This window comes from Cannabis sativa, chromosome 1 (genome assembly GCF_029168945.1).
Source record: "Cannabis sativa cultivar Pink pepper isolate KNU-18-1 chromosome 1, ASM2916894v1, whole genome shotgun sequence".
Lineage (NCBI taxonomy): Eukaryota > Viridiplantae > Streptophyta > Magnoliopsida > Rosales > Cannabaceae > Cannabis > Cannabis sativa.
Window position 1 is genome coordinate 33,702,674 of NC_083601.1, and position 24,974 is coordinate 33,727,647.

The 24,974-nt window shown below is 30.2% G+C and overlaps 2 protein-coding genes across 2 annotated transcripts; one reads left to right on the forward strand and one right to left on the reverse strand.

Annotated features, from left to right (window-relative positions):
- Positions 1 to 5,946: 5,946 nt before the first annotated feature.
- Positions 5,947 to 10,621, reverse strand: LOC115706218 (nuclear/nucleolar GTPase 2). The gene is made up of 11 exons (XM_030633796.2): positions 10,218 to 10,621; positions 9,830 to 9,963; positions 9,534 to 9,663; positions 9,266 to 9,426; positions 8,896 to 8,997; positions 8,707 to 8,811; positions 8,456 to 8,584; positions 7,748 to 7,891; positions 7,516 to 7,616; positions 7,050 to 7,107; positions 5,947 to 6,564 (listed from the first exon to the last, which is right to left on the reverse strand). Exons 1-11 carry the CDS (start codon positions 10,444 to 10,446, stop codon positions 6,196 to 6,198), a joined length of 1,662 nt encoding a protein of 553 aa, XP_030489656.2. The 5' UTR covers positions 10,447 to 10,621; the 3' UTR covers positions 5,947 to 6,195.
- Positions 10,622 to 14,980: 4,359 nt separating this feature from the next.
- LOC115706220 (plant intracellular Ras-group-related LRR protein 6) lies at positions 14,981 to 23,784 on the forward strand. The gene is made up of 21 exons (XM_030633797.2): positions 14,981 to 15,230; positions 15,310 to 15,373; positions 15,497 to 15,633; positions 15,746 to 15,832; positions 16,272 to 16,347; positions 16,628 to 16,702; positions 16,824 to 16,893; positions 16,970 to 17,047; positions 17,145 to 17,205; positions 17,302 to 17,380; positions 17,604 to 17,694; positions 18,126 to 18,186; positions 18,261 to 18,328; positions 18,794 to 18,864; positions 19,162 to 19,299; positions 19,897 to 20,001; positions 20,615 to 20,739; positions 21,395 to 21,491; positions 21,958 to 22,032; positions 22,395 to 22,450; positions 23,459 to 23,784. The coding sequence occupies exons 1-21, from the start codon at positions 15,166 to 15,168 to the stop codon at positions 23,532 to 23,534; spliced, it is 1,755 nt and encodes a 584-aa protein (XP_030489657.2). The 5' UTR covers positions 14,981 to 15,165; the 3' UTR covers positions 23,535 to 23,784.
- Positions 23,785 to 24,974: the final 1,190 nt, after the last annotated feature.

Consider the following 24,974-nt stretch of genomic DNA (forward strand, 5'->3'; position numbering starts at 1 on the left):
TTAATATCTTCAATAACAGAGTAATAACCAGAGTTTATAACTCTGGAATGGTAGTATTCCGATCGGGTGTACTTGGATTTTCAATCCTATAAAAAAACATAAGAAAACACTACTAAAACAACACAAAAAAAAAAGAACATAAAAACAAGCACAAAAAATTCTGGAATGGTAGTATTCCGATCAGGTGTACTTGGATTCCCAATCCTATAAAAAAAACATAAGAAAACACTACAAAAACAAAACTAAAACAACACAAAAAAAAAATAAAGAACATCAAAAATAAGCATAAAAAAACATTAAAAACTAAAATAATGAAATGACACACCTCAATAACCCTTTTTCCAATTATGTCTTCAAACAGATCAGTTGATTGAACAATTTTCACTTGATATTTACCCTTTTCTCTAAGAGTTAACAAAATAAAACCAAAATAACAACAAGACATGGAGTCAAACAAACAGAAAACTATAAAATAGGACTAACAAAAAAAAAACATGCAAAAAAAAAGAGAAATATGAAACACAATCAACTTGAAAAAAAAAAAAACCCTAAAACAACACAAGATCAATAGAAAAAAACTTTATCAGATTCGGGAGACTTTGGAACTTTGACTCAAACTCAAAATCAAAGTCGGAGTTCTCCAACACAGATTAAGGGTATTTTGATTTAGTGTTCTTTGAAGTACCAGAATCTCATTTTCTTTTAGCAGGAACTGTGGAAGTATGGTTAAGAGGATTATCTTTCAAACTCTTCTTGTCCATTGATGCTCGGGTTTTAAAAATTAAAGAAAAAAAATGAAAACAAGATGAAGAAGAAGAACTGGACAAAGAAATCAAATAAAAAAAAAATATATACGTTAATGGAGAGAGAGAGAGAGAGAGAGAGAGAGAGAGAGAGAGAGAGAGTGTGTTTTTGATGAAGAAAAAAGTGATAGATTTCGAAACAAAAAAAAAAATCCCTCAAAGATGAAGATGAATAAAGAAAGAGAATAATAAAAAGTAATATTAAATAGTGTAGGTGATATACTTATCATCAAAATTAAATTAAAAAAGAGAACATAATTGCTGTCACAGATGTGACAATACCAAGTCAAATTAAACTTTTAAAATGACTTAAAATATAATAATAAAAAAAAAAGCATGCAAGCTGTCACGTTTGAGTTAAAAATGAAACAATTTTTTTATTAAAAAAAAAACAGTATATTAGTATAAAATCAAACTAGTAAAAATGTTATAAAAAGCAAGTAACAGTAAAATTATAATAAAATTAAAAAAAAAATAGTATAGGGTGTAAATTTCCCTACTTAAATTACTAAATAAGTTTTTTGGCCTAATTAAACTATAAGAAAAAATATTTCAAGAAAAAACTGTAAGAGATCACTAAATATTTGAAGCAAATTAATGAGGAATGTATTGTGTAAGAAATTCAACCATTTATTTATTTATCAGACCCACCTCTTTGTATTGTGTAAGAAATCCAACCATTTATTTATTTCATTATTGGTACCCTCTTTTTGTACCAACCAAATGTCAAAGAACCAACCTTTTAGAGGTCAAAGGTGAAAAATATCATTAAAAAACATCTAAATGTTGCACAAATTAATAAACCAGCACACTTCAAACAATTACTAAAAATTCACAAATGCATGCATCGATAAGTATATATATAAAATGGTTATTACAAATTAAGATGAAGCAGTCATATTCATATTAAGTTTGAGTTATGTGTAAAGAAATTAAGTATCTAAAAAATAACATGTGGCTCAATATATATACATAATACATGTGTCACAATTATATATGCTGTACTGGGCGAAATATCTCGAAGGTTTAAACCTATATTAATATTTTAAGCTTTATCTTTATTTATTAAATTTATTTTTCTCATTACTTGTGTTTTATTTAATTTATACAGGCCTAATAAATGCAGATGCGCATATATATGCATATGCATGGAATCTGTCTTACAAGTGAAAATGATAATTTCAAGTTGTTAGCTAATGAAATTTAATAAATTATTGGCTTATTATTATTAATTCCTCAAACAATTATTACGTACCAGCTAGCTAAAGCTAATTAACCAGTAATCAACCCAACTCATCCTCCTCCTGTCTCTACATATTTATAGCTATATTTAGTCGTATATATATATATATATATATATATTCTCAAACTACACTCCACACAACTTTAATTATTGATCACAGAAAAAATCTCTGTTATTTTCAGTTTAGTTTTTATGGGACCTAATTATAACTTAAAATCTATGACGTAATCGCATAATCACAGAATAATATTCTAATATTGGTTAGGCAAGTATTTGATGAGGGATCTTTCATTAAGTCATCTACGGTGTACTGTACTGTATATATGCACTTATGCAGACACGAATAAAAAATTATCTATTGAATATGTAAATATAACTACTAACAATTTATTCCTCTAATTTTTTTTTTCAGTTTGCCCCCATTTCACTGACTACTCTATGGTGTCGATCTTACTGGTATTAAAAGATGTAATGGTTTAGAGAAGTTAAGGTTGATAACTACAGCTTAACCATTCCTCAAATAATAATAAGGTTGACATTAATGCTACCTTCCGATGTTAATTAGTTGCATGTGAGTAGCTGGCCCGGTGGGTCGACCTTTTTTAGCTTTCCAAAATTTCATAATGTTTTTATTTTATTTTCTTTTATTTTTCAAAAATTTTAATAAAAATTAACCTGGATAGTTGGGCATTAATTGTCTTCTGGGCCTGGAGTAAACTTTTCCCTTTTATTGTGTTTTTATTTTTCTTTTATTTTCAAACTTAGAGGATTGCCTGGATCAGTTTGTTGATGTTCATGTTTGGTGTTCAATGGTCATAGTGATTCCTAACAATTCCATGGAGAATGGGAATGGATTTTCAAAAGTTAACAAGAGGAACAAATCTCAATTCTCTCTTGTAAATTTATATATATACACACACATATATAATAGTTATATTTCTTTTGCAGCATTGTAGCTTGGTTCCTAAGCTTGGTTCCTAAGCTTTAACGTTTCCAGCATATTTCAAAATGTGAAAATTACATGAAATATGGGATTTCATAACAAAGTTAGAAAAATATGGCATTTTTAAGTTTACCACTCTTCTATGGCATTTTTGTACATTTAAGATTTTTTATGGTATTTGATATGTCATATTTTTATAAACTTATTATCCAATCCCATATTTTATGTTTTTGTTTTTAGCTTAATTAGTTTTATTTATTTTTTAATTTATTTTACACTTACATTTTAGGGTTTCTTTTTATTTGAAAAATTTACACCAAATATTACATTTTTAATTTGACAAGAACATTTTATTTTTATACTTTTATTAATTTTTTTTTCTTTTTTACTTATTGAAACTTCAAAAAGTTTTTTTTTTTTGTCTTTTTTATATATTTTTTAGTCAATTTTGGCTCTCTTTTTTCTTTTCAACTTTTAAGTCAGTTGCTACTTTTTTTTTTCTTTCTTTCGCTTATTTCTCTCTATTGTTTTTTTTTTAATTTCTTTTTGTGTCTCTCTTTTTTTTTTTTTAATTTTTTTTTTCTCAACCTAATTTTTTTCTCTTAATATATATAATAAGTGTACATTTTTTTATTTCATTTTTTTTTTACAAAAATTAAACTTGTTTTTTATTTAAACTACTATTTTTTTTTTTTTGTTAAAAACTAATTATTCCATTAAAAACAACAGAAAAAAAAAAAAACCAGTTTCATCAACATCATCCTGAAAAAAAAAAAAAAACAATATAAAAAATCATAATCTAAAAAGAGTCCAAACTTTAAAAACTAGTTTCATCAACATTGAAAGAAACTACTAATTTCATTTAAAGAATACAAAAAATAGTTTCATCAACAAGATAATGAAAAAAATTACAATCTAAAGACGATACTAACTTTAAAAACCAGTTTCATCAATATTAAAAGAAACGAATTATTTCATTAAAAGAGGCAAAAAAAAAAAAATAGTTTCATCAATAACATAATAAAAAATACACAATGCCTAATAACTAAACTTTTACAAATTAACGATACTAAATTTAAAAACCAGTTTCGAACATATAAATTTTATATCAATACCTAATAATCAAACTTCTAACTGCATTCTTTATTTTGGCATTTAATTTTTTATTTGCTTGCTCAAAAATTAGAGTTAATTTAAACATACAATATGCAGCAAATATAACAAAGAGAATCATAAATTAAAATGAAAGAGAAAAAAAAAAGAAACAAAGAAAATTAAAGAGACAAAAGTGCAATAAAAACCATAAAATAATAACAAAAAAAAAAACAGTGGAATGTGAGAAACCAGTTAGTAAAACAACCAAAATAAAAACAAACAAATAAAAACCAGTTTCTTGAAATAAATTAATAAAAAATTGAATAAAATTCAATTATGAACAACAATAAAAAAAAAATTAGTTATAAAAACTAGTTACTTAAAAAAACCAGTTATGAAAATAATAAAATAATATGTGTGTCAGAAACTGATTAATTAAAATAAAATAAAAATTGTTGTTCAAATATCATACAATAAGAAAACTGGTTTTATACAAACTAAAAAATATATAATAATATCATAAAAATTGAGCAACCCTATTAAAGAACAGTTAAAATCTGTGAAACAAGTTTCGACATGTGAAACCAGTTTTGACGTTATAAAAAATCATAACAAAATACAAATATTAATAATAAAGTTAATTGAAACCAGTTTCATCAGACAATCAAATAAAACCATACACACACAAATATACAAAAAAAAAAATACTAATTATAAATATAATCAAAACAACACATAATGCCTACCAATAATTTAATAACAAAATATAAATGTAAGTTTCCAACCTAGAAAAAAAATAATAAAAAAGTAACTTGAAAAAAATTCTAATAACATAATGAAACTATTTTTTTTATTCTTTTAATGAAATTAATAGTTTCTTTCAATGTTGATGAAACTGATTTTTAAAGTTTATATTATCTTTAGATTATAATTTTTTATATTGTTTTTTCTTCAGGATGATGTTGATGAAACTGGTTTTTTTTTTTTTTCTGCTTTTAATGAAATTATTAGTTTTTAACAAAAAAAACAAAGAAAAAAAATAGTAGTTTAAATAAAAAAAAACAAGTTTAATTTCTGTAAAAAAAAATAATATCTATAGTTGAGATTATTTTTTATTTATTTTAGTATTTTATTTTTTAAAAAAAGAAATAATAAATAAAAAGAAACACAAATTTAAAGTTTTTTATGGCATTCCTCAAGACTTTTTCCCATATTTGTAAGTTTTTTTAAAAAATGTCATATTTAGTGTAATTAAGTTTTTATGCCATATATATCAAAACTTATCTTATTTTCCCATATTTTTGTAAATAGCACTTTCAAAATTCAGAAAGTTTACTGTTAAGGACTAATGTTGCTCCTTTGAAAAATAAAAAAGGATTGATGTTGCAACTCTTTAGAAATTTCATCCAAAGAAAACATCATTAAATAAGCCAATGCATCTTTTTCATTTTTCGTAAGCCTGTCTTAGGATATATTTATGATATTTGAATCTCGTTTTAAATGATCATATTCATAGATGCAATTTTGCTTCAAAGCATTGACTTCAAGTCTTGTATACATTAGCTATACTTACAGGCTTAATATTCTATTGCACATCATGCTATATATATTAGATAGCACAATGCAAAGATAAGTCCAGTGCAGTGCACAGTATGACCAAAATGACTTGATAACATTACAACAAAATGAAAATTGTTAATAAAGAAAATTAAAATAACGAGGAAACAACAAGCATCCGAATAAATTTGTTTTATTAAATTGAAAAAAAATATATATATATTTTTGTAATTTTTCTGTATTGAACTATTCCAGCATTAGAGTTGGTCTTGGATTGGTATATAACAAAATCACCATATTCAAGATGAGTAGAAGAATATAATCACATTCTTTTCATAAGATACATAAAAAGAAAACACAGGAGTACTTAACATGCACCCTTTGTATAAAAAGCACATACTACTCTCTAGAACTTCACATATTCTCCTAACTCGACTAGAAGTCAAAAACAAAATTCTTGCCCACATAATAAATAGTTGGATACAACTCAAAAAGAATAAATAGGCCTACATTGCTGGACAACAAAAGGAAACAAAGCTCTTTAATAGAAAAATCTAAGACTCGATTACTGGAAGTTGGTTATCTGACATACTCTGATCAGCTGGAAGTTGCTGGGCCGACTCGCTCTTGCTAGTTGGAAGCTGCTCACCTGCTTCACCCCTCAATTCAGTCTCACTGAAAAGATCCCTTTGAACAGGGACAGTCATTTGCTGCTGGGACGAAATTACACCAGCAATAGCTTTAAACGCTGCAGATGCCTTGTTGCTATCTTCTGTTGTATCTGTGCTAATGCCTTTAATGTTGGGTTCAACTGATGCCTCGTCTTCTTCTTGCTTTGGTGGTGGCACGAAAAATGGTATTTTACCCCTCTGCCAGTCATGAAGTACCATCTTTGCTGCCGTCTTCAAATCAGGTTCACCACCCTAAAAAGCCAACATAAATTTTTCAATTGCAGCTATCAACTGTCATAATTTCTTAAGAGCTGCAGAACTGTCACTCATATTTTGTCAAAGTTGAATGAAAACAGTAGTCACGTCCAAGTACTCTTTCACATTGATATTTAGGCAATAGGATGTTAAGGATTAATTCCATTGAAATGTTTGCAGGGGTTAGTCAATAAATTATGGCAGGATCCCTAACAGGACATGCAAAATAAAGCACAGTCAACTCAAACACAGTTGAGCAAACAGACTGAACCTTAAATCATGTACAAACTTCTTCAGCTAAACTAAGGTATAAAGAGAAAAGAGAAGAAAGCTACAAAGGAAAATAACAAAACACATTTTTTTTTTATTTTATCTTTCAATTTTCCTTTCCAAATTGGCAGACATCATCATCGCTACATGTAGACAGTATTAACTTGCAAGCATTTAACAGAAACCATGCAGGAGAAAGATAAAGAAAATACCCTCAAGAGTTTGCCCGACAGTTTGCATAGTTGAACAAGAAAATCGTTGTCATCTTCCCTGAAAATCAAATAATGAAAAAGTTACATTTTTTCTAGTAGGTATAGAAAAAACCAGCAATAATCTTGAGTAAGTATATTTATTATCTGTAACAATAATAAGAAAAAAAAAATTCTTCCAGCAAAATAAAAACTGTTGCAAGCAAATTGGACATTACTTTTTCTGCCATCTTGGAAAACTTGTAGATGTTGTAAACTAGAACTGAAGAAAATTAATACAGCAGCCTCTTATATGTGAAAACAATTTTTTTGGAATTTATAAATAGATAAGAGCCAATTTAGTAGAGGTGTAGTTCATTTAACAATTAGTTCAACAACGGTGGTAAAATATTGCTGTGATAAATTATAATGTAAAAAGTGCTGTGATTAAAAATTAGATATGGTAAACACCAAAGATAGTATAACACACCAGTCTTTAATCTTGTAAGCTCTTTCCAGGTGCTCTTTCTTAACACGAGTCAAAACTTCTCCTATGTGTTCTGAAGCATCTTCCAAGTTTGTGACACGGACCTGACAATGAAGTATCAGCATAATCTCTCTCGTGATCAGTATGACATGACAAACATACAGCAATAAAATCTACCAAAGATTTATGTATATCCCAAAAAAGAGTACTAAGAAAAACAAAAACAGCAACTTACCACTCCCTTCAACACAATATCTGTTTCAGTGTCATGGTTGTTTTGATAAACAACTCCAGGACAGTCAATTAAGAAAATCCTCTTTGTAAGTGTGATATATTGCCATACTTTAGTTTCCCCAGGGATAGGAGCAACCTTGCAAACCTGTGGTAAAATAAAACATAAATAAGCTAACCAATTAAGAAACAAACTACGTAAATCGCAATCCCATGACTATCCAAAATCAGAAGAAAAGGATATGTAAAGAAAAAAAAAGTATAAAGAGGCAACCGAGCATAATTCTTTGAAGTACAGTCAAAGCATTACGAACATATTATTTACAAGGTTGAATATGTGCATCAAAACATCCGAACTCAATGTCAACACTACTTAACATCTCTCGAACAAAATATCATGCATGTTTTTTCAGCATCAAAAGTAAAGCCTAAAATCTGTAATTAGAAAAAGCATGGACAGACACCTTAAAAAATGAATTTCCTTAATTGCAAGGAACCGATACCTCGTTTGATAACCAAAATAACCATGAAATATTTTTCACAACCACAATAAATGTTTTCATTTTATTTTTAAAAATAAGAAGTAATAAATGTTATTATATAAAGAACACAAGCACCATATATGGTCCAACACATTTAGTTCTTTTAGGACACTATTTGACATTCAAAGTAGGATTGAACCAGAAGCATCAAAAGAGATCAAGATTATTACAGTTTTTGTTCGCAATGTGTTGATAACTGATGACTTCCCAACATTGGGATATCCCACAAATCCAACAGAAATTGCTTGCTTGTCACTCTTCAAGCGAGCAAATTGTCTCAAAACTGAGAGAAGAGAACCCTTCAAAAACAAAATTAAAACTAAAATTAGGTGACGATAATATGAACTGATAAAATCAAGCCACAGTTAGCATAGTAAATTGTATTAAATGAAATTATTAATATACAGATATACTAAGCTACCTTGCCAAATGACTTGTTGACACTAGCATGGAAAGCAAGAGTTGGATATTCCTTGGATAGTACCCTCAGCCATCCTTTTGTTGCCCATGCAGGAATCAAGTCACACTGAGTAGACCAACTATTAATATTTTAAGAAGTTACAGGGGAATTTAATAATAAAAAAAAAGGAGCACAAGATGAGATAAAGACCTTGTTTAACAAAAGAATCATGTTTTTGTGTTTGCAATGCTCTTTCAAATGCCTTTCTAAGTGGCGACATCTTGTTCCTTGTGGGTCCCTCGCATCCAAAACCTGCAAAATGAAAGTTGAGAAAGAAATTTAGAGTAAGAATGAAGGATTAAAAAAATCATTCAATAGTGTATTAGCAAATATTTAAGATGATCATATATGGTAGGACAGCAGAAAACTATCTAATATAGCACACTAAGATATAGTGATTTACCGATAATGCTTCTACATCACTAATAAGTAGGAACTGTGACTAAACTAACTGGCAATGCTTCTACATCACTATTTGAATTAAAATCAATTAAAATTATCAATCTAGTGAAGTACACACCTGGACAACAACATCCGAAGAATCTATAACTTTGTAGAGTTCACCCCAAATACGTTTACTTTGACCCTTCTCAAACATATTGTGTCGAACCAGGTCTCTGAATCCATCCCCTTCACCTTCGTCAACATTGACATCATCACCATGCTTCTCCTCAAATGCATCTACACATTACCCCACAATCAAAAAAAAATTATCCTCAAATGAAAGGAAAAGCAATCAGTACTAAATAGAATCTAATAAAGAGTAGAATGCTTATAGCAATGATTACCCTGAGAACCATCAGCTTTTTTGAGTAAAGAATCATAATCAGCAGCTAAGAGTCTTGGTCGCTTCCTCTTAGTTTTTGGTCCAAAAGCATCCTGAAAGGGCTCTCTGTCGAGCAGATGAACTCTCGCTTGCTTCTCATATATGAAAAGAGCAAAATTATGTCAAATATATACCGCTATATAATGTTACTTATAGAAAATCTAAACATTACCATTAGTCTACCTCAAAATGGAAATGGCTATCTTACAATGCCCTGACAGAAAAAATAATAATGCTAGAGAAAGGCATCATTCGTACCTTCTGGTGATCATTCAAGAGAGACAAAGGCAGTTTTCTCTCCTTCAAAATAACATTATAGTTATTAGACATTCGGCTTTGAAGTTCTTCACGGAAAAACTCGAGCTCCTTCTGATTTACAACACGGGTATTTCCTATAGAATGCAAAATAAAAATTAAAAACCATAATTCCTTCACACCATAACTGGTATACAAATATAATAAACTCTTCACAGCCAGACAGAGTAAGTACTTCCACAAAGCACAAACAACAATTTCTGTATGTACCCAGAACCCAATTTCTCACTCTATCTAAGCCCAATACTGTATTCTACAACGGGAAAGACAATGCCCGAAAGTTGTTAGTGCGCCATGTTTATAAATATACAAAAGTATGAGAATTGCGTACCAAACCATCGGCGGTCGGGTTGGATTCGGGTACATGGCAGCTCGTCAGACTGAAATTCATTCCTTAAAACCTTTCCTTTGCGATCACGCTTGGGTCTCGTGTTGTACATATTAAGTCGGCGAACCGTGGCGGCAGTACGAGAACCATTTTTCTTATCAATTCGATTCGCGTCATTAGAGTGCTTCGGCTTCCCCGAAATGCTAACTTTCCTTTCTGTCTTCTTCGTCATCTTGCTAATGGGTGTTTGATTGCTGCGAAATCGCAGAGAAAGATGTGTGCAGACAACGCCTCTGGGAGGCAGCTACTCTGCGAGGATGTTAGTAAAACCCTAACTCTAGGGTTCGAAAAGAGAGCTGCCAGATGAAATGAGATGAGTATTTATATGTTATGGACTTTTGTATTAGGCCTTATTACTAATATTTTCAAGCATTTTGTATTTTAAGATTAGTTGCCTAAAATCTTGTGCTAAAATGGTTGGATTTAAGGATTTGTATCACATTTCAATGTTGTGATTATTCATATCTACCAAAAAGAATAAAGAAAAAATGAAAAAAAAAAAAAAAGTTTTTTTATTTTTAAATTATTTTCATTATATTTAAAATTAAAATTAATTGAACCATTAAAATTATGTCATGTGTATTCTTGTGTAAACGTAGACAGTCTACTATGCTACTTAAGTGAAGATTTTTGACAAAAATATAAAAAGCAAAAGTTTAGTAGGTTTTGCCTTCAAAAAATCAATTTTCGTGTTTAAATGTTACAAAAATATAAAGTTCGTGTGATTTTGCCGTCAATATATTTACTTTTAATTTATATAAAATATCATACACTTTTTTATTATTTTTAAAAAATTATAGAAAGTTATTTTTCATTTTTTCTATTTTATTGTTTAAAATTAAAATAATAATATAATTTTTAAAAAAAAAATATGTGAATCCGTAAAAAAAATGATAATAAAAATATATTTTTAAAATATATACAATGAGTTCAAATTTTAATTTTAATTTAAAAAAGTATATTATATAGTGATAACTCTATGTTATAGAGTTAATTTTTATGCTTTTAAACTAAAGTATTATGAGGAGAGTAGTGAAAATGTGTTTATTTTGCTTAATTTTAATTAGTTTTAGTGTTATTTTCTATTTAATAATCTAACCTTTAAGTTTTGTAAATATTGATATTGTTGGGTGTGTTTTTCCAATTAACTGTGCTTATTTTGTTGAAAAATGAGGAATTAAATTGATAGGTAAAAGAAAAAGAAGCAAGGAAGAAAAGGAGCACAAGCTGAAACTGGGCTGATTGCTGAAGCAATGCTAAAGCAATGCTGAAGTGAATTCAGCATCCTGGCAGTGACGTGGAAACACGAATTTCACTTATCCACCTCAGCAACTTCGGTCCAGTCACTCAAATTGCACCAGCCAGCTGACATGGAAGAAAGGGGTCTAACCCTAGTGGGCCGAAGTGGAAAAGTTTGGGCTTCTATTTTGGGGTATGAAGTTTGTACCCTAAAAACCCAACAACAAAAAGAGAAGGAAAGGGAAGTACACCATCATCATCTTCATCATCCAGTACGTGAGGAGCTGCTGCAACTCTTTTGGAGGAGTAAATGTAGCAGAAAGTACACCATAGAAGAAGGAAGAGGGGACCAAGCCTAGTGTTTGAATTTTCTTTTACCCTTTCTTGATAGTCTTCTTTATTTTCCTCTTTTATTGTTGTTTGTACTTAGTATCAAAAACTTCTTGAGATTGTTAATTTGGGCAGCAGCCATGGATGAATTGTTTTTAGCTTGGATTTTAACTTCTTACTTGAATATGAGCTAAACTTTTGAGGCTTGAATGGCTATGAACTTCTAAGTTGGGTATGATTAGATTCTAAGCTTACTTTAGCATTTGTTTGCCTTTGTTCATTCAAGTGAGTTTCATTTTAATTGATTGTTGTTTCTTGGCCATGAATAACAATTTGCTAAGCTAGATCTTGTACCGGAAGGGCTAGATCTAGTAGTTTAACTTGAATGGAGCCAGTGAAAACCTAGATTTAGGCTTTTCTTTGTAAGTGGAATAGGAATATTTCATTTACCTTGCATAACTTACAAAATTAATGTTTGAATAGTGTTCTGCTTGCTGGTTTGATATAGGAATATATTGAGCTCAATGGTAGAATTAAAGTTGTGAGTGTTGGAAAATTCTCACAAGCCTAGAGGAATTTGTTGTTATCTCTGTGCAGAATGCTAGAGTAATGCTGAACCGATGCTGTACTGACTGTAAAAAAAACCTGACTAGAAGGAATTAGTTATTCAAGCCATTTTTACCATATTACAACTTTTATCTTGCAACCAATTTTTTTTTCTTAGCAGCAGTAGTTTAATTCTAACAAGATTAATTCATGTCATTTCTAATTTTGAACCATTACTCAACCATTTGCATATTATTTCTTTTTATTTTAAGTTGTAATTAGTTGGTTTTACAAGATATTTTTGTTTGCAATCCCTGTGGAGACGATCTTACTTATCACTTTATTATTTGTTTGACTGCGTATACTTGCGTATATAATTTTCACAACATATAGTTATATTTAATATAAGATAAAAATATAAAATTAATAAGCGTAGTGAGCTTAAATTTAAATTGTGATATTTAAAATATATATATATTTTTGTTATATAATCACATTGAGAATAATATAGACATAAATTAATAAAACAGTAAATATCTAAAAGATACACCATAATTCTAAAAAGATAATTTTGAACACAAATATAAATTTTGTCATTATTCAAAGAAAATTATTTTTAAAAATAAATTTAAGAAATAAGAAAACAATTTTTCAAAATTAAGTTAAAAAATACAAATTTTGATAACAACAACAAATTATTTTCTAGAATTTTTATCTATTTTATTTCAAATTAACTTATCACATTATAATTTTTTTTCTGAACAATTTATCACATTATTGTTACAAACTTTTAAATACTTATTTTTATAAATATATGGAGGAGGTTCTAATAGTTACATTTTTTTAGCCATTGGATCACTATTAAATAGTTGTGATTAATTTAGAAATTAAAGAAAAAAAATAAAAAAAATAACCTGTAACCTGATATTAACTTGTTAATTTATTTCCTTTTAAAACTTTAATTAAGATTAATTATATTTTAAAATTAAATTAAGTATAATTATTAATTAATTTTTTGCAATTTATTATTAAATACGAATCTTTTAGTAATTTATTTTTTATACACTTAAATTATTTTAATTTTTATAACAAAACTCTTAATAATTTAAAATTATACACATGTAATTTCATAATTAAAAATTTATAATTAAATAGCTTAATTAAAAAAAAGGTAAAAAAAAAAATGAATTTATTAATTGCTAAAAAAGGTCTTCTCAAATATTTATTTAATTACTTATAAAATAGTTAATTATAATTAATTAATTCTAAAAATAGAATTTTTACTTATTGGTAACCTGCTATTACAGGTAAAAAAAAAATGTAACCATATGGTTACAATAAAAATATAACAATTGAATAGTCACCCATAAATATATTTAGGTAAATGTATATTATATCTCGAAAAAGTTGTTATGATACACTTTTTATCTATCAGCATTCTTAAAATAAAAGTATTTTAATAATCATGTATTTTATTTAAGACTATTTGTAAAAAAAATTAAAAAATTTTAAATAATTTATAGAGTTGAAATTAAGATTCATATAGTCGTTTGTCACTCGTATAAGAAAAAATAATCACGTTTGCATTAAAATAATTTGAATTTTATATTTTTAGTGTTGAAAATTATTTTAAAAAATTTACAAATTTAAAAATATTTTTAAATAAAGTATATATGATTATGAAAAATAAATATAATAAAAAACATGTACATTGTTCATCTTTTTGATTTTCGGCGAAATTAATATGAGTTGAGTTGTGACACTTTTAGTTTCTCAAATCACTTATGTTATTTGAATCACATGTAATTCGTATCTTGTGTGAAGAATAAACTACTAACATAAAGGGACCTTAGTCACTAGAACAACCACAACAAAAATAATATTAACAAAAAAACTAAAATGAAATTTCCCTCCGAATTTTGACATATACTAAATTATGCCACATGAACTTTTAAGGTCGTTAAAAATTCACCATGAACTATTCAGATTGTTAGATTTAAGAACTTTTATCTAATTTTAATAAAAAAAATTCTAACATGGATGAAAGTTCAGAAGGCATGATTTAGTACATATCAAAGTTTGAGGGACATGATTTGGTAGATATCAAAGTTTGGGAAGCATGAAGCAGTAAAATTGAATGAAATTAGACAAAAATTCTTAAATCTAACAATCTCAATAGTTCAGTGACAAAAATTCTTAAATCTAACAATATCAATAGTTGAGGAGAAGTTCAGGGGAATTTTTAACGGCAAAAAAAATTCTGGAGCATGATTTGGTACATGTCAAATTTTAGGAAAAAAAATCCTAATTAGCTTAAAAAAAAATATTATACAAACAAATTAGCCTATAATAATAGTATTTAATAATCGGATAAATATTATATTTAATATGATTTTATTTTTTTTAAGAAAATCTTGTGTATTTGTTGCTTGTTATCCATGTGTAAATAATGTGTGATATTAATATGATTAAAAAAATTGTTATCAAAAGAGTTTAATAAATTATTAGTTAAATATATTTTTTGTTAATTAATATGATATTAAAAAAATTAATATAATAATAAGGAATATGTTTTAGTAAAATTTTTGGTGTTGCGGAGTAAAAATAATTTTTGACAGTGTAACACTAAATTTGGTGTAACCGCTGTCAAAAAGTTGTTGCGGGAGAACAGAAGAGTAAGAATGGGGCCTTTGGCGCTTAATCTACACTCCTTGTCCTTGGGAGTACAGATCTGAAATCGGAAGCTTATTCATCCATTACCTTACCAGTTACTGCCATGGATCGCCTCCTCAAAGCTGCCAGAGCTTCCGGTTCCCTCAACCTCTCAAATCGCTCTCTCAGGTATATTATTTCTCTCCTCCTTTTTAAACCGTCAGATTTCGATTTAATTGACCTAACTGTATTTCAATTCGATTTATAGAGAAATTCCGAACGAGGTCTACCGGAGCTTGGATTCAGTTGAGGACGGCGAGAAGTGGTGGGAGGTAGATCTCCAAAATTTTCTTAGAATATACATTTTATAAATGTTGATGGCAGATGTTTGAAGTGTTTCACGGTCATCACATAATATCATGGAATTAATGGCTTTGTTTCTTCCTATTCTTCAGGCTGTGGAGCTTCAAAAACTCATTGTAGCTCACAACAATATTAAAGTTTTGAAGGAAGATTTGAGAAATTTGCCTCAACTCACAGTCTTAAATGTCAGCCACAACAAACTTACGGAGCTTCCAGCTGCCATTGGAGAGTGAGTTTTCTATTTCTCGACGTTTTGTTTGCCTTAAGCATGCATTTTCTCTAATTAACACAGAACACCTATTGGTACATTAATCTTTATAACATTTTAAATTTTTTTAAAGGCTTCCCGCGCTAAAATCATTGGATGTGTCCTTCAACTCGATACAACAATTACCTGACGAAATCGGGTCTGCAATATCACTTGTCAAGTAAGTGCTCTCTCTTCTCTTCTTAACACAATCCAACAAAACACGAAGATATACGCACCTGATCTCGCACAGGCAATTAACCACTTGCGCAAGTGGTGTTAGTTAGTTTTTATGAGTGGCGTGATTGCTTCACTTATCTCCGTGGCTTTGTGCTGTAGAAAACAAGTATGCTTAATCTTTTTACTGATTTATCGATGTAATTTTCGAGATTACATGAAACTCATGTGTTTTGTTGAGTTTTTAAGTTACCACCCTTATTAAGCGTTGTGCTTGCATTATGCTGTGGTAAAATATAGATAGGATACAGCTGTTTGAAGTTGATTTTGTTTCTTCATCTGTCTATATAATGTTCTTGGTGTTCTTGTCTCTGCTATTAAATTTAGGAGTAAACTTAAATTTAAATTGTTATTTATACAATTTTAATATGTGTTGATTCTAGAATTGATTGTTCACACAATCAGCTTAAGGAACTCCCGACCTCACTTGGAAGATGTGTGGGCTTATCAGACTTGAAGGTGAGCTTTTTTGTGCTAGGATGATAAATGTAGAATTCTAATTATGGCATGGCCATCCCACTTTAACACATAAGTTCTTCTCATTTTGGATCTTACTATAAATGCAAGATTTGGAAGATAGAATTGATATTGGCCTGTTGTCATCAGCCTTTGCAATAATTGTATTGCTTTATACACCAGAGTTCTTAAATTTACTTCTGGCTAGCTTTAGAAAAGGATTTTTTTTTTTTACTTTGCTTTCTGTTTTTTACTGTCTACAACAAAAGCTGCCCTTTTTCAGGCATCAAACAACAGCATCACCAGTTTGCCAGAAGATATGGTGAATTGTTCAAAATTGAGTAAACTAGATGTGGAGGTTAGTAATTTCTGTAGCTTAAGCACTTAATCACTGCTTATAGGATTGTTTATATACTAGAGAAGCAATTGTGAATGACATATTTGGGGCTCAAAAATGTGAATTGTATTATTTATGCCAGGCAAACAAGCTAACTATGCTATCTGATAATTTGATCGCATCATGGACCCAGCTTACGGAACTCAATGCATGTAATTGTCAATTCCTTGTGATTTGAGTATAACTCAATACTTTTGTGCATATAACAGTGAGCTGTAATCTGTGCAGCAAAAAATTTTCTGAGTAGCATACCAGAGAGCATTGGATGCCTTTCACGTATCATTCGTCTTGACCTCCATCAGAACAGTGAGTAATTATGAGTTACCTTCTTCAGTAATTTTTCATTGATTCCTTAAACTCAAATAAACACATTCATAGTTGCATAATACTACAAGTTACGCAGGAATTTCATCTGTCCCTTCATCAATAACTGGTTGTTGTTCCCTTGTGGAGTTCTACATGGGGTATGCGCTGCGACGATCATATTTCATTTATTTTTTAAAACTTCTATCATTTCACATCTATGGCATTTATTGGAATCTATCAATATCAATTTTCAGAAATAATGCACTGTCAACATTACCAGCAGAAATCGGGACACTCTCTCATTTAGGGACTTTTGATCTTCATTCAAATCAGGTAGCTACTAATTGTGAAATTGAATTTTCTATGTTAAGCCACTCATTCATTCTCTACTAGCAGCAATTGTAAAATCAGGATACATAAATATTAATGATAAACAGGTCAAATAAAACTCAGTAACCTCTCAGTGGTGACAAACATTTCATAATGCAAACTGACTTCATTAAGGCATTGTGCAGTCTAACACTGGCTTACTAAACAATCGTTCGTTACTTTTTAGCTGAAGGAGTACCCAGTGGAGGCATGCAAGTTGCGTCTCTCAGTCCTGGATCTCTCAAACAATTCATTGACTGGATTGGCTCCTGAGCTTGGTAAGATTAGCTTATTCCACATGTTTCAGATTAGCACATGTATGTTTTATTTGGAATTAGATTATTGAGCCACATTCCACATGAGCCACAAAAAACTTTTTTGCTCAATAAGGATTAGATTATGGCTCAATTAGAAGGCATAAAAATCATTTTGGGGAAGAGCTTATTCCACATGTTTCATATAGTTTTCTATGACATAAAGATTGGCTCAATTTGTTCAACAATCCTTCTATGTCTTATTTCCAATTAGATTATTAAAATGAAGCAAATTAAATTTGATTCTGTACAGTAATTAAAAAAAAGTTAGCACTCCCTACTTTTTGAGAGAACCATAATTAGCTTACACACACACTCAAAGACCAGGTTTCTCTTAACATTATGAAGTTTGGGGATTAACAAACAATTTTTGGTATTGGCTCTTCTTTCTCTAGGTGAGATGACCACCCTGCGAAAACTTTTGCTTACTGGGAACCCTTTACGAACACTTCGAAGGTGTGATCATGAGACATTTCCTTGCTCATTTGCGTTTAGTGCTTCTGTAATTTAAGCCCTTGTTTTCTTTCCAGCTCATTGGTTTCTGGACCCACACAAGCTTTGTTGAGGTACCTTCGGAGTAGACTGCCTCAAAGTGAAGGTTTGTATTTGTCATGCATGAGCATTGATTACATTTTCTTAATGCTAATGAAGTTGATAGATTCTAGGAGAAACACAGAGAAAGAGTAAGCTGAATGTTATTTCTGTAATGTAGAAATCTGGAAAACGAGAAGTACACAGGTGTTAGACAATTCAAGAGGCTTGGCCTCTCACAGGAGCTCAGCTCCAGTACTTGTTCATTCCAGAAAATCCCTAATCCAATTGTGTCTCTTGCTCTCCTAATAGATCACTCATCCAGCTACAGTAACCAAACCAAAAGACAAAAGTAGCCTATGCACTCAGTTTATCATTTTATTCTTCCTAGCATGGGTAATTCAAATAAGAGTTTACCAGCTAACTTTGTAGGCATTTGGATGTATCTCTCGAAGCAATACCAAAGCTTTATAATCCATAAACTTGAATCTAACTTCTATGTGAAGTAATGGAGTTCAACATTTTCATGCAGAAGCTGAAAACACAACTACATCAAAAGTAGATGTCATTACGATGGCAACTCGGTTGTCTATAACTTCAAAGGTACTGATCATTATAGATACCTCTTTGAACTGGAAAGGCTCTTCCTCAGAATGATCTTTATGTCTTTCTATCGTGATAAAATGATATAGATATATGTTTTTTATTCCTAGCGCATATGTTTTGGTTTCTATTGGCATGTGACTGATGAATAGTGTTGCTTATTGTTTTCTTTTTCCTTTATAGTTAAGTTGTCATGCTAGAGGAGAGCGAGAGCATATAATTCACTATTGGTTCCTATGCATAGTTTTTTGTACTTAACTTTGACATTTACACCAGTAGAAATGGTTTTACTCTCAGGAACTTTCATTGGAAGGGTTGGGTTTGAGTGCTGTGCCCTCACAAGTATGGGAATCGGGTGAGGTCGTTAAAGTTGATCTTTCTAGGAATTCTATTCAAGAACTGCCAGTTGAACTTTCCTCGTGTACATCCCTCAATGTAAGTTAATTAAACAACATATCTTGTTCGCTTAGTAGTTGGAAATAAAAGTTGTAACCAGAGTAAATAAACTTGTGCTTTCTTTTGTCTCTTTTCATTAAAAATCTACTAATGTCATTATCAAATTTATAATATATTCAATAATGAATTGGGGCTGCTTCCACAGCTGCTCATATCTGGGAAACACCAGAAAATTGGCTGTTTAGGGGTACCTAGGTGCTATTTAAACCGGAACTAGATTAGGTTTTGGCTGGAAACGGTTAATACGTTTATCATGGTTTTCTACTATCTATTGTTAGAGACAAAGAACTTAGCAAGAATATAGGCACCAACACCTTGGAATATAATACACCTATGATAGATATTAATACACATGGAAAATAACAGATGCACATTTGATATCTCTCATACAAGTCTTATAACACGATTCTTTCTTAATTTGATCTATTTTTATAGTCTTAAAGTTCAAGTTGTTTATGAGTGTTTTGGCAAGGGGTTTGTTAGAAAGTTGCTGCTGCTGCTGATAGGATGGGCAGGTTATTTGGAAACTTGCTGCTGTGAACTAATAATTTTCTAAATTTTGTCCCAATGTTGCAGACTTTGATTCTGTCCAGAAACAAGATTAAGGAATGGCCTGGTGCTATTTTCAAGACACTTCCCAATCTACTGTCTTTGAAATTGGAAAGTAATTCACTTGGACAGGTAAGGTGATGCATATGTGTGTGTGTTACTACATATTATGCGTCGGAATGGAAGTGTGAAATTAACATTTTATACCATTATAAATAGCATTAGAATTTATGTTAATGAACTAAAAGTTTTTCTGGTCTCATTAGTGGCTCATTCGATCAGTCTATTTTTCAGACTGAACAGAATCTAACTTCTGAACATTTAAGTAGCCTAGCTGTTGCTTAAGTATTTTTCACACGATAGTATGATTATTCACGTGCTTTTAATGTGAAATTCATTCAACTACTGTAGAATAACTAAATGAAATTTTAAGGCAGCATTGTTGTATCTTACAGACGCACAGGTTATTTGTTACGTGATGATCAAGTTTCTTTTTTAAATGCTGGAGAAAATTGTATAACAGGAAACAGGACTGCATGCTAGATTTCACAAGGGTTTATTTTCTAGACAGTACAAACTTAGTGATGAATAAGAACATTAAGCCCAAACTGATTCAGTGATGCCCAATTTTTTCTAACGGAAGGATTCTCTTCCTGGTCCTTGCCGTGCATGTTTTTTTATGCTATGTGTGACGCTTTCAAACAGCTGTACAATCTGATCATCTTTTTTTTCTACATGGCTGTAGATTCCATCAGATGGGTTCCAAGCAATCCCTATGCTTCAGGTTCTGGATCTAAGTGGCAATGCAGCGTCATTGCCAGAGCATCCACCATTTTCTAGCTTGCCACATTTACAGGAGCTATACCTCAGGTCAGTCAACAGAAAACCAGTCATACGTCCATATGGGGACATTGAAGGGCATGTTTATTTGAGCTTATAGGAAAATGATATGTGTGTATAGTTAATGATATTATAGGAAAATGAATGGTGCTGAAAATATATACGTCCATGTGTGTATAGACATATGCTTGTTATTAGGAGAAAAGAGAGTGGTAAAGAAGAAAAAAACATAGAAATCTTTTAATTTTTAAAATAACCCAAAACAAATTGAGTATTGCTATAACCTATAAGACCCTATGATGTCCAACAACACTTGGTGGAACATAATATTGAGTCCCACATGTCAGATGATGTTGGCCAATATTCCCACTTTAAATTAGAATGTGTGTGTGACCAATATTAAAATGCAATGACAGTATGTCATGTCAGATGATGTTGGCCACTCTGAGGTATCCCATAGCAGTATTCATAAAAAAATTGTAATGAATTTTGACCGGAAAAGGAAAATTAAGAAAATGTTAAAGCTAAAGAAAGTAGAGATAACAAAATTACTAAGGAAAATTATGTATAATCGACCATATATTTTCAGCACCCACTCATTTTCCTATAATATCATTAACTATACACATATCTATGTATTTAAAATATCCATGATAGTAATCTTATATCTATTTTAATTTCACAGACAAATGCAGATATACGAAGTTCCATCTGAGATTTTGAGTTTACAGAATTTGAGGATACTTGACCTTAGCAGAAATTCCCTTCAATCAATTCCACTGGTAACACATTTGCCACTAAGAATCAAATACATTGCACGTAATGTTTATTTTGTTGACATCAAGTTTGGAATCATGTCACTATGTGAGACCTGATATTTCAGGTTAATTAGTAGCTGTATCATTTGTATTTAATAGAAACTAAATAACGGAACAGTTTATTGTTGGTGTAACTGTATTGCAGCGATACTTTCCCGGAGATATATAAGTAGGGAAAGTGAATTGTAATGAAATAGGAAAGAAAGGGATCACAATTAATAGTGTCTTGTAGCTCATTTTTTCTATTTATGTTGTTGGGAATTTTCTCGGGAAGTGAATAAAATTTATCTGTATAAACCTTTAACCTTCACTTAGGTGGTTAGAATAGCAAAATTCCACAATCTGAAATCTGCTGTTAATTGGGCTTATTCGGACTTGATAGATCTTCTCTGTAGAAAGTTTTCTAATCTTTGAAATGCATCAATGACAGGGATTCAAAAATCTTACTTCTCTTGTTGAGTTTGATCTATCTGACAATAACATATCAGCACTTCCCGCAGAGTTGGTAAGTATAAGATGCCTTTCATGGTTTGTGTATTGGAAGCATAGTACAGTAACTTCAACAAGTTTGTAATAATATTGCTTGCAATTACGTGTCTTGTATATTGCGTTGTGAAGTTATTGTGTGCATCTTGCACAATGCTATAAGAAAAACCAAATATTTGCTCTTGATGCAAATCACTATAAGAGGCCTATTTAAATATGCAATTTCACAAATCTTACTTACACGTGATGAAGAGTATTTGCAAGAAATATGAAATTAACATTTGGTATCTTGTTTTTCGTAGTTAATATGAAATTTTGTGAAGTTAATTTTATCTAGGTATGCTTTGTTAAATTATTCTAAGCTAGTAGATGTCTTTTCAGGGTTTCCTTGAACCCAGTTTGCAGGTCTTAAGACTTGATGGAAATCCGTTGAGAAGGTATGCTACATTTTTCTTTCTCCTTCCAGTTCTAGCTTCTGTGAGAAGCATGTTCTGTTTTTCATTTTTGCTCCTCGAGCCTTTTAGCTTGAGGCAAAGTGCCAAGCACCCTACCATCAAAATGGGTAGAGGGTTCTGAGAAGCATGCTCTTAATCCTGTTGATGTTAGTGGAAAAATTTCTTAGCATTGTCTTTAAGTGACTTTATTATTTATTTATTCATTTGTGCATGTATGTCTGTATGATTTATTTAGTCTATGAGTTTGAGGTCTGCATATTGAAAAACAAGTCCTTATATATTGATAGGAATGTCCAAGAAAATAAGAATAATAACTGTGGTGATAGAGAACTAGAAGCCAAGCCTGACATTAATCTAATATTTGATCAGACAATGGTAAACACACCAAATATGTCGATGACATAAACTGAGAATCAAAAAAGTAATATTGGAACACAGGATTATCCTGGTTCAGTACAAAATCAATGAAGATCTTGAACCTACATCAAGAACTATCTTGGTAGCTTTATTGGTCAGCAACAAAAGAGTACAACAATCACAGTTGAGAAAAGCTCACAAACTCAAAAGTGTTTTCCTATCTTACCCAAGCTGTACACATTCATCTCGCTTGTGCAGCTCAATAGAAAACCCCGGAAAAATTCTCAATCTGGTCATAGAACAGAAATGTTCTCACTCTTTGTGTGAAGATGTTTCTTGCTTGTGCTACCTCCTATAGAGAAGAAGCTGGACTTCAATATATAGGCAGCAATAGTTGAGTAGCAGCCTTTTGGTTAGGAAAGTTAGACACAAACCACACAACCATTAACAGAAAATTGCTATGTATATATGGTTTAGATTATGAATTTAACTATAGACTATAGTACTTAGCATGACTATTAAACAATTGCAAAATAAAGATTTGATAGAAGATAGAATTGTACTTGTACTTCTTGCGTGTGGGCTGAGACTCCCATGATTCAATTTTCATTATTATATTGATCTATTTTGTAGCATCCGGAGGACAATCTTAGACAGAGGGACCAAGGCTGTCTTGACATATTTGAAAGACAAAATTACAGATCTCTAGTTTAGTTGCAGATCTCTCCGGACATCTCTCACTCTGTTCACTTGTCAGAATTTTTAATTTGAAGATTACGCACTTCTTTACATGGTTGGATTGTGAGTGTGACATTTGTGACCTTGTGAATTAATTTATGATCGTTTTTTGTTTCGTTTCAAATATCCCAATGTTTGCCTATGGGATTGTGTTTCTTGTTGCTGATAATAATGTATTTTATACATGTTTTGAAATTACAAACATTGTTTCATTTTGTGCTCGTATACAGACTAAACAATAATGCTATTTAAATTTTTTTGTTCTTTTTCCTCAAGTCTTACCGCAACATCAATGCTAATGTTGTAAATTTTCAAGTGAGATAAATGGAGATGGTGTGTTAGATTATTATTGTAATCACTTTGTGCTTTTTAATTTAGACTCTTAGAGCAGCTATTGAGATTGTTGAGTGTTCAGTGTAAGAGCTTCACTTGATAGGTTTGTGATGAGAAAGGTAGAGACTAAAAAAATCTCAAACTCAAGTATTTAAAGAGTTTAAAGTGAGATCTACTTAATAATAAGTTCTCCATCAAAAATTATACCAAACATAAATTTAATTTTACGTTTTTTTAATAAATTATGTAATTTTATTAATGACAATCAACTAAAATAATGGTTGGAATATCTCTCTTGTTGGAGACACGGTCAGGATTAGAATTAAAAAACGAGTCAAATATTTAGCCATTTTATTTTTAGATCGTTTGACAAAAAAATTAAAAATAAAATTAGATGAAAAAGATTGCAACATCACAATTGTTAACCTTAAGAACACCTATATTAAGCTTCATCTACACTGCTCAGAAGACATAACAGTAAAAATTATTGCAGCATGTTTATTCAAGCTCGTAGCTTGAGTACTCAATTATTGTGTAAGGTATGTAACTGTACTACTAACAACCGAGCCATCAAATAACAAAGAAGAATTAATAATGAAACAAAACAAAACAAAGTCATGTCACACAAATAAGATTAAAATACTTAAAATCATGTCACAGAGACGAGTTTAAAACACTTAAAATCATGTCACAGTAGTAAAAATTGAATTGTAATAGAAAAATACAACCTTGACCAAGACGAACCTATGCACAGGAATGGCCGACGGGCTTGACTGAAGAGAAAAAAACCTTATGTAGCTATAAATTTAGGAACAAAAAATCCTATTATTTTATTTATTTATTTATTTAATTTTTTGCAACGTCTTGAAAACTATTCTATACGACATTCTTTAGTTTTACATTCTTAGGTCATCTCCAATCTGGTTAATATTTTGTATTGCTCAATTAGGCTTACCTGACTAGCTTTTAAAGTTTCAGTGAGTCAGTATTTAATTATTAAAATAATGAGCATTGATGTTATATAAAGATCACATTATTAATTTTTTTGGAAAGTTTATAATAATATATATTTTTTATA

Excerpts from the sequence above, each read along its gene's own strand:
- LOC115706218 (XM_030633796.2), bottom strand. The coding sequence starts at position 10,446 with ATGACGAAGAAGACAGAAAGGAAAGTTAGCATTTCGGGGAAGCCGAAG. Across the intron at positions 9,964-10,217 it reads ACCCGACCGCCGATGGTTTG|GAAATACCCGTGTTGTAAAT; the intron begins GTACGCAATTCT and ends TGCATTCTATAG. Across the intron at positions 8,812-8,895 it reads TGATTCTTTTGTTAAACAAG|TGTGACTTGATTCCTGCATG; the intron begins GTCTTTATCTCA and ends TGGTCTACTCAG.
- LOC115706220 (XM_030633797.2), top strand. The coding sequence starts at position 15,166 with ATGGATCGCCTCCTCAAAGCTGCCAGAGCTTCCGGTTCCCTCAACCTC. Across the intron at positions 15,833-16,271 it reads TCTGCAATATCACTTGTCAA|AATTGATTGTTCACACAATC; the intron begins GTAAGTGCTCTC and ends TGTTGATTCTAG. Across the intron at positions 20,740-21,394 it reads TTACAGGAGCTATACCTCAG|ACAAATGCAGATATACGAAG; the intron begins GTCAGTCAACAG and ends TTAATTTCACAG.